Source organism: Fukomys damarensis, unplaced genomic scaffold, assembly GCF_012274545.1.
Source record: "Fukomys damarensis isolate Sample0158 unplaced genomic scaffold, DMR_v1.0_HiC HiC_scaffold_24, whole genome shotgun sequence".
NCBI lineage: Eukaryota > Metazoa > Chordata > Mammalia > Rodentia > Bathyergidae > Fukomys > Fukomys damarensis.
This window is the reverse complement of record NW_022900936.1, coordinates 42,578,382-42,587,265: the sequence shown is the minus strand read 5'-3', so window position 1 is coordinate 42,587,265 and position 8,884 is coordinate 42,578,382. Positions and strand designations below refer to the sequence as shown.

General features: G+C 39.6%; 1 protein-coding gene across 5 annotated transcripts in view; it reads left to right on the top strand.

Annotated features, from left to right (window-relative positions):
• Positions 1–4,921: 4,921 nt before the first annotated feature.
• The window catches only part of Riox2 (ribosomal oxygenase 2), a 22,268-nt gene continuing 18,305 nt past the window's right edge, over positions 4,922–8,884 (top strand). For 2 of the 5 annotated variants that reach the window (XM_010644570.3, XM_033755974.1), the window contains exons 1-3: positions 4,924–5,841; positions 5,936–6,039; positions 6,131–6,601. In XM_010644570.3, the coding sequence (XP_010642872.1) occupies positions 6,170–6,601 (432 nt within the window). In that variant the 5' untranslated portion in view covers positions 4,924–5,841; positions 5,936–6,039; positions 6,131–6,169. Of the gene's footprint in view, positions 5,842–5,935; positions 6,040–6,130; positions 6,602–8,884 lie in introns of all 5 variants that reach the window. The other 3 variants (XM_010644553.3, XM_010644547.3, XM_010644561.3) reach the window with 3 other exon arrangements.

The window sequence follows — 8,884 nt, the reverse complement described above, 5'->3', positions numbered from 1 at the left end:
TCTCAGCCGGAAACGCGAGTGGGAAGGCGGGACTGAGGCTCTCAGCTCACTTCGGACTTTAACAGGCTAGGCCTCCACTTACACGGTTTATCGGAAGGTAACCCAAGAATGGCTGCTGTGCCTGGCCTGTCTGACAGGTTACAATTAGGTCATCCACTGTCCTTCGAGAAGTCCAGGCCTGAGAGTCGGGGGCTCTGATTTCACGACTAATCAGCTGTACCTTCGGTCCAGGAGTTTCTTTCACCTGGATCATCTTTAGAGAATCTGTTTTACCATCTTTAAGTAGAGAGCCACTAATGCCTGGCCCTTATCCTTATAACCTCGTGGTCATCAAAATATATTAATGAATTATAATTCACTTTCTCTCCAAAATAAAACTAATAGCAAATGCCAGTCATGGCTTGGGATCAACAGGAGAAATTCACTAGAGTAATGAAAATTTCTGTGTCCTGAGAAATGTTTTTAGCAACTTTTTAGAGGCAATATCATTTTTTCCAGGTGTGTTTGAGTTGAATTCAACTGTTTAAAATCTTAGTGGCTGTCAAATAAACCAGGGGAGCTTAGGTATGTTAATGTAGATTGTTGGCCCGGGTCTTGAATAGGGTAATTCATTTGACTAGCTGTGGGCCCAAGAATTTGCCTGTTAAGCCTTGTTGGTTATGCTGTGGCCCTCCCGCTACTGTGACACTGTGCTCAGGTGTAAGGACTCACCTCCCTTCCCATGTGGACCTCCGTGGAGTCTTTTTGCTCTTTGAATGCTATTGAATAAGGAAGCCCCTGGCTGCCATCAAGAGAGTAATTCCCACTGATCAAACCATCTGCTTCCCCCAACTGTGTTTTTTGTTGAAAACAATTGGTTTTCAAAAGCCTGGGTATTTTTCCCTGTCGATTTATAGAAATACTTACTCTCTGCTCTCCGGGTGGTCTGTGAATTTTCTAGGCAGGCTTGTGTTGGCTGTACTATTCTATAAGCATTTTCTATTATAGTTCTTAGATTCCAGATATGCTTTTTTACTTTTTTTTTTGCAGGACTGCACATTGAACTCTTGCCTATCGCTGAGCTACATCCTCAGTCCCATATTTTTGAGACTGTCTCACTAAGTCATCCAGGGGCACATCAGACTCATTGATCCTTCTGCTCCCCTCACCCTCCTGAATAGCTAGGCTTACAGGGTATACCAGCGCACCTACTGCTTTCTTACTTTTTTAGTGTCTGAAATTGTGATAAATCTTACAATTTTGAATGTTTAATGGAGTATGGCATGTTATCTGTTCTTCCTTCTACCCTCCAAAAGCTGTTAGAAGGAATGGCTGTCATATAATGAGTAATGTGAGAAATAGTATGTTTGCCCAGTAACCTCTAAGCTAAGTTCCAATGAACTGAGTGAGCCTCAAATCATTTCAACATGAACACTGAGAAACAATAAATGATGTAACTTTTGGCTGTATAAGTTGTGAAATTTACATTCTAACAAAAGCATTTGTTATGCAGTCTTGGGGTTTATTTTTGTTAGTGATTGTAGGTAGGAAAAATTGTGTCAGTGATTTTATTTTGTCTTAAGTATTTTGTGCACTTTGTCTAGCCATATTGTCTGGAAAAATGTACTTAAAGCAAGCCTTTCTCTTATATCTTCTAGCTGTTTACATCCTTCAAATAAATATCAAGGTGACCATATGTGAGGGATGAGAGATAAGTGGCTAAATATAAACTACTTGGGATACCTTTAATAATATAAACCTAATAAACCAGACTAATAATTAGTTTTAAAAATTAGATGTGAGCGATTTCTTAGTATTCCCAAGACCATCAAGCTTCAGCAATTTACTGGGAAGACTACTGGTTTAGTACAGGGAAGGGTACTAAGCACAGTTAGCAAAGGGAAGAGGCACATAGATGAAGTTCTAGAGTGGCCAGCTACAAGCTTCCTGGAATCTTCTAGTGAAGTCATGTAGATGTGCTTATTTGCTCCAGCACCTACTCTTTCTTCAGGCCTGAAATATTGTCAGCCAGAAGCTCATGATTTTTGTTGGGACTCGTGACTAGGCAGCCTGGCACATACCTAAATTCCAGACCCCTAGGACAGCAGGTGTTCAGTATAAATCATACTGTTTTGTACAGTTTAGGCATAGCAAGCCACACTTGTCAATGAATGATGGTGGGAACCCTCTGAATTCTTTATGTATTCCAGATATTAGTCCTTTGAGGACTAGCTAGCAAAAATTTTTTCCCATTCTATGGGTTGTCTGTTCACACTGGTGGTGGTTTCTGTTGCTATGCAGAAAGTTTTTAATTTGATGTGATCCCATTTTTTATTCTTGATGTTATCTCGTTCAGAAAGTCTTTGCCTATACTTATGTCTTCAAGAGTTTTACGTGTTTTATCTTCCAGCAGATTGTTTCTGCTCTGATGCTTAAATCTTTGAACCATTCTGATTTTAGTTTAGTGCATGGTGAGAGGTGGGAGTCTAGGTTCAACCTTCAGCAGGTAGATAGCCAGTTTTCCTAGCATTTGTTAAAGAGGCTTTCTTTCTTCCAGTGAAGGGATTTGCCTTCTTTTCAGAAATAACATAGCTAAATGTGCCTGGAATTATTTCCTTTATCTTTTATTCTGTTCCATTAATCTACAAGTCTTTTTTTTTTTTTTCCCAATATCATGCTGTTTTTATCACTATAACTTTGTAGTACAACTTGAAGTCTGGGATTGTGATATCCCCCTGCTTTACTCTTGTTGCCTAAATTGATTTTGCAATTCTGGATCTCTTCTGGTTCCATTGAATTATAGGATTGCTTTCTCTAATTCTGTAAGGAATATTGTTCATATTTTGCCTAGGATTAAATTAAGTCTATAGAACAGTTTTGGAAACATGGCCATTTTGACTATTTTCTAATATCCTCATCAAGCTTCCTTTCATAGTGCTATAGTTTTCATTTTGCTGTAGTTTTCATTGTAAAGGTCTTTTACCTCCTTGGTTAGGTTACTTCGTAAGTACAGTATTTGATTTTTATTCATGCTGTTGTGAAAAGTATCGTTTCCCTAATTTCCTTCTCAATGAATTTGTTATTGGTGTATAGGAACGGTATTGGTTTTTGAGTGTTGACTTTGTATCCTGATATGCTACTGAATTTGGATGTTAGTTCTAGAAGTCTTGTGGAGATTTGGGGGTCTTCTAGGGAGAGGACTTTTGTCATCAGCAAATAGTAATAATTTAAGCTTCTTCCTTCCCTGTCCCTTTATTTCTTTCTCTTGTCTTACTGCTCTAATATTTTGAGAACTATATTGAGCCAAAGTGGTGATAGTATACATCCTAGTCTCATTCCTGATTTTAGAGGGAAAGCTTTCAGTTTCTTTCCATTTGGTATGATGTTGGCTGGTTTGTCAGAGATGCCTTTTAATCAGATTGAGGTAAAGTTCTTCTATTCCTATTTTGTTCAGGGTTTTTATCATGAATGGATGTTGGCTTTTGTTAAATACTTTTTCTGCCTCTATTGAAATGATCATGCGATATTTGTCCTTGCTTCTATTGTCTATGTGGTATATTACATTTACTGATTTGTATATGTTGAACCATCCTTGAATCCCTGAAATTAATCCTACTTGGTCATGATGTATGATCTTTTTGATGATTTGCTGCATTCTGTTTGCCAGTATCTTTGAGGATTTTTGCATCTTGTCCAGAAAATGTGTCTCATTGACCCATATCCTAAAACACTAAAGTCAGGTTTTTCAAAACTAAGCTTACTCCTGTACTGTAGGTTATTGGTGACCTACTATGGTCCCATGTGTCTTTTGAAAGAACTAAGCTATTTGTTGATAGAAGATTAAAAGCTAAAATGAGACCATTATAGAATTTTACATTTTAACATTTTCATTTTCTAATTTGTTCAGTCTCTATCTGGGTTGCATTTTAAGGTTTTTTTTTTTTTTTATAAATTAGCTGCAATGTGTAACACATTATTCTTTGGTGTTTACTTCATAGGCTCAAATATTCTACTTATTCAGCCCTCAGTACAGCTGAAATAGTGCCTAGTTATAATGATGAGAAAAAACAACATTTGTGCAATTCTGATAACAAAATAGAAGCATTGGGCCTTATAAATAAGTTACTGGTCTTTGGAAAAATTGGTTATTTATAAGCATAATAATTTTCAACTTTTTTGGGAAATGGGCATCTTTAAGAATCTGGTGAAAGCATTTCCTTCCCAGAAAGAAAGAAAAAAAGTACAGGTTGAGCATCTCAAATCTCAACATTTAAAATATGAAATATTCTAGAATACAACATACTTTGCCTAAATGATGTACATGTAAAATTTCATGTGACAAATCAGTCAAATTACGGATAAGAGTTGTATAAAGATACCTTCTGGCTATGTTTATAAGGTTTATGTGAAACATAAATGGATTTGTTGTGGTTTGAATCTTAAAGCCCATGATGCTAGCCTGTGGTACTACTGGGTGGTGGTAAAGCCTTCATGAGGTGGAACTAGTGGGAGGAAGTTAGGCCATGGAGAAAGGCCCTTGAAAGGGGTATTGAGACCCCAATGCCTCCTTGTTGTGAGGGGAGCAACTTTGCCCCATCACGTGCTCCCTACCATGATCTGTCTTGCTCCAGGCCCAAAAGCAACAATGCTAGCCCATAATAGCCTGAAACCCCTGAAATCATGAGTCAAAGTAAATCTTTGATCTTTTAAGTTGATCATTTCAAAAATGCAGTGATAGAAAGATCACACAAATTTTGGGTTTAGACTTGGGTCCTTATCCCCACAGTATCTTATTGTATATTTGCAGAAATTCCAAAACCAGACAGTTCTAGTCCTAAGCATTTTGATTAAGGGGTATTTGGTCTGTAATTTTTAGCCTCCAGACATTTGCATAATTTAAATTACAATTCTTGAACCCAGAAGATGTGGAGTTCTTGTAAGTGTCTCATAAGTGTGACAGTAACAGTAATTGTAGTTTGGGGAAGTTCTGAGACTTGGGAATGCTTGGTAGTATTCTCATCCTACCCTCAAGTGTAACATGCATGCACCAACAGCATAACTACTTGAGAGCATGTTAGAAATTTCATTCTGGATATGGTATCACATCTGTAATCCTAGCACTCTGGGAGGCAGAGGGAAGAGTATTACAAGTTTCCCCAGCTTGGGCAAGGTAGCAAGACCCTGTCTCAAAAAATAGGCTGAGAATGTAGCCCTGTGTGAAGGCACTGTATGCACACACACACACAGAGAGAGAGAGAGAGAGAGAGAGAGAGAGAGAGAGAGAGAGAGCAGGGTGATGGGGGGAGAAGAGAAGAAAAATCTCCAGCTCCATCTCAGGTCTAGTGCATCATAAACTACAAAATGCTCTGGTGATTTGTGTGCATGTGAGGGAAGTGCTATGTCAATGATGTTTGTGTTTTATGTTTTCAGTTACAAAGTTACAGCTTTTTAAAGACTTGGTATATAACTATTTTTAGACTTCACTTTTTAGCCCCTAGTGGTTTTTTCTTTGTTTTGTTTTGTTTTTTGTTTTTTTTTTTTTAATGGGGGAAAGTGTTCTGATAAAGTGGTAGTTTTCAAAACAAAGCTCAGGTTTGGAAGTGAAGGATGGTCTTGGGATCAGGCAGCATCTCATTTCAGCCACCAGGTGACACTGCCGTTCCAGGGATGTTGGTTCCCACCTGCCAAACACTGATTGTGGTGCTGTGATGAAGAGCAGCACCTGGCAGTGGACAGCTATTGGTTGTCTGCCATCAAATGTTTGTAACTCCAACTACATCTATTTAGATTCAGGACGTGGTGCTGATGGCAGCCAAATTCAAGATTTACAGGCTAAGCCTCTGACCAGGAACTGCTGAGACAGTTGAGTGATTACTTTGGGATAATTATACACCCTAATAAATGATGAATTCAAAGATTTAGTGCTTGTGTGTAAGACGTGCATGTTTTCCTTTAGATGAATGTGTAATCTGAGTGGTGTTTGAGGCTGAAGAAATGGTGCTGCTGTAATGTGTCTCATATCCTGGAGAAAGCACTGACTTAGGAAGCATTCTCAGGAAGGTATGATGTTCCTTACATAGTGCATATATGATCCACTAACACCAGTACTGGTGTTTCTGAGACCTAACCGTGTGTTTTGTTCTTTTGGTAGATTTACATTTCCTCCTTGCTTTGTCTTGAACACAGAACAATGCCGAAGAAAGTGAAGCCTCCTGAGAATGGGAAGGAAGAAGGTCCTGTTCCCAGGAAACAGGTGAAGGTGGAGGCTGTTGGTGGGGCTTCCACCTTAAACTTTGATAGCCCCAGCAGTCTCTTTGAAAGTTTAATCTCACCCATCAAGACAGAGACTTTTTTCAAGGAATTCTGGGAGAAGAAGCCCCTCCTCATTCAGAGGGATGACCCTGCACTAGCCACATATTACCAATCTCTCTTCAAGCTCACAGATTTGAAGAGTCTGTGCAGCCAGGGTTTGTACTACGGAAGAGATGTGAATGTCTGCCGCTGTGTCAATGGGAAGAAAAAGGTTTTAAATAAAGATGGCAAAGTTCATTTTCTTCAGCTGAGAAAAGATTTTGACCAGAAAAAGGCAACAATTCAGTTTCACCAACCTCAGAGATTTAAGGTAAGAAGTTCCCCCACTTCAGAATCCTCATGCTTGTTCAATCCTCATACTGACATTTGGTCACAGGTCAGCACAGGGGTGAAAATGTGGTTTGGTGCTGCGGCTTCTGTCATTTTGAGAAGGAGTAGCATCTGTTCCGTCTTTAAGTGTATTGTAATTAAATTCTGCATTATTAGACTCAACCCAGGCTAAACATTGAGTATCATTGAGGTGCAAAAACTAAATTATATTGTAAGTTTACAAAGCTGTTAAAGTAGCATCACACCTCCAGGACCATGTTGTATGGTTTATGTTTTTGTATATGGTAGAGATTTCTATGTGGTTTGTCTTGCCTCTATAATTTAAGGTGTGCTAACATCATTATTTTTCTTGAAGTTGCCTCTCTTTACTGCCTGCATCTTTCTACATAGAGGCTTCTTAGCTATGACCAGATGCATTTCTAAGAAAGAGACTCCATTCTTACAGCTAAACTGGTGACATTGAGGGCTGGGGTTCTGGAATACCTCCTGAGGTGGCCATCATAGTGGAGATTATCTTTGTTTTGTCAGTCCAGAGGACTGGCTGATTTTTAAATTTATTCCATATCAGTGGTGGACGTTTGGGAAGTAATCTGCCTCCTCTGCTCAGTTTTTCCATTTATAAAACACAGACTTAGGATAAGCTAATCTGTTTTCCTGGAGAAGCAAGAACTTTACATGACAGATACCCCAGAACAATTGTGTGCCTATTGTGAGTTTTAGGTTTTGTTTTTGTTTTTTTTTTTTTTTTGTACCAGAGATGGAACTTAGGACCTTGAGCTTGTGAGACAGGTGTGGTACCACTGAGCTAAATCCCGGCCCCTGTTACGAGTTTTAGATAAGGCTTTATCTCCATTTAGAAACCCTTTTCTGTAACCTATGGCTGAATCAAAGTGGCAGCATGGGAAGAGAAAGTAGGGCTCCGTGAGTATGTAAGACCTAAAGTCTCACTTCCACTCCACGGAGCATGAACAGCCGAAAGGCCTCCACGATGCTGGGCCCTAACACCCAGCGAGGCTCCGGGAACACGACAGAGAACCGAGAAACCCAGGAAGGAACACACCAGGCTAGATGGAAAAGAGACCTTTATTAGTCTGGCCAGACGGCACTCCCGGAGCCAGGTGGCTCAGAGAGGCAACTGCTCAGGGGCTGAGGTACTTTTTATAAGGTTTTTCTAAACAAAGAGTCAGGGAATTCACAGAACAAGACTGCAAACACATTGCTTATCTTATGCAGGAAATGTTCTAGGGTCACCTTTTGTCAAACCATTTGCCCCCGGGCGGGCTGTTAACCAAGGTAGCAATTAGCATATGAAGAAGCACAGTCTGGCCTATTAGCATGGAGTCACTTTAGCCTATTCAAGTCTTACAATCCCCACTGATTTTAGGTAGAATCAAATCCTTGATTCATTGTTTAAATTTTTAGCTAAGGGGTCACAGCAATTTGTAAAGGCATCTCTTAACAGTATGACACAATATAAGAGTCTATATCTAGATTGTAGTTCTCCTTCTTCAGCCGTGCGTAGACTCACCAGCTTCCGGTGTGGTGAGAGCAGGGCTTTGAGTGCGTTGTCTCTTGGCCTCCTGGAGTCGGATTCCCTGGAATTCTGTTTTACTCTAGAGTGGTGCAGCTGAGTTTCAGCTACCTTGATAGCTGTGGGAGTAACTATAAGTGACTCATATGGCCCTTTCTATATAGGTCAGAAAGGGGTCCTTTTCTAAATTTTAACATCACAGGGAGGTCTTTTTTATTTAATTTACCCTTGAATATTTTTTAAAAATATTTGCACAATTTTAACCCCTGTGACTTTATACTGGATAAGCCCAAGAGAAAGTCTCTACAACCTGTTATAAATGCTGGCCCATTGTTACTGCCTATGGAGAGGCAGAGCAAACCTTGGAATTAAAAAAGTATTATAGCTATTTTGTCAGATTTCCACATTGCCTCAAATAACAACTGCCTATGGAGGCAGAGCAAACCTTGGAATTAAAAAAGTATTATAGCTATTTTGTCAGATTTCCACATTGCCTCAAATAACTATATTATATCCTGTTTAATTTTAATAAGTGCCCTCTGCTGTGAGAAGCCCACAGTTTTATAGACTGTGCCATAGTTATAACTGTATGAGTGCCTAGCTCTGCTCATTGAGCTGACCATCCAGTGGGGAGGGGTCCTGCTTGGACCACTTCATCTTGAGTCATCTCTGCATAGCCAGCATAGCGTACCCCATTTTCTATGAAGTTGCTCCCATCCTTGAGCAGGGGAA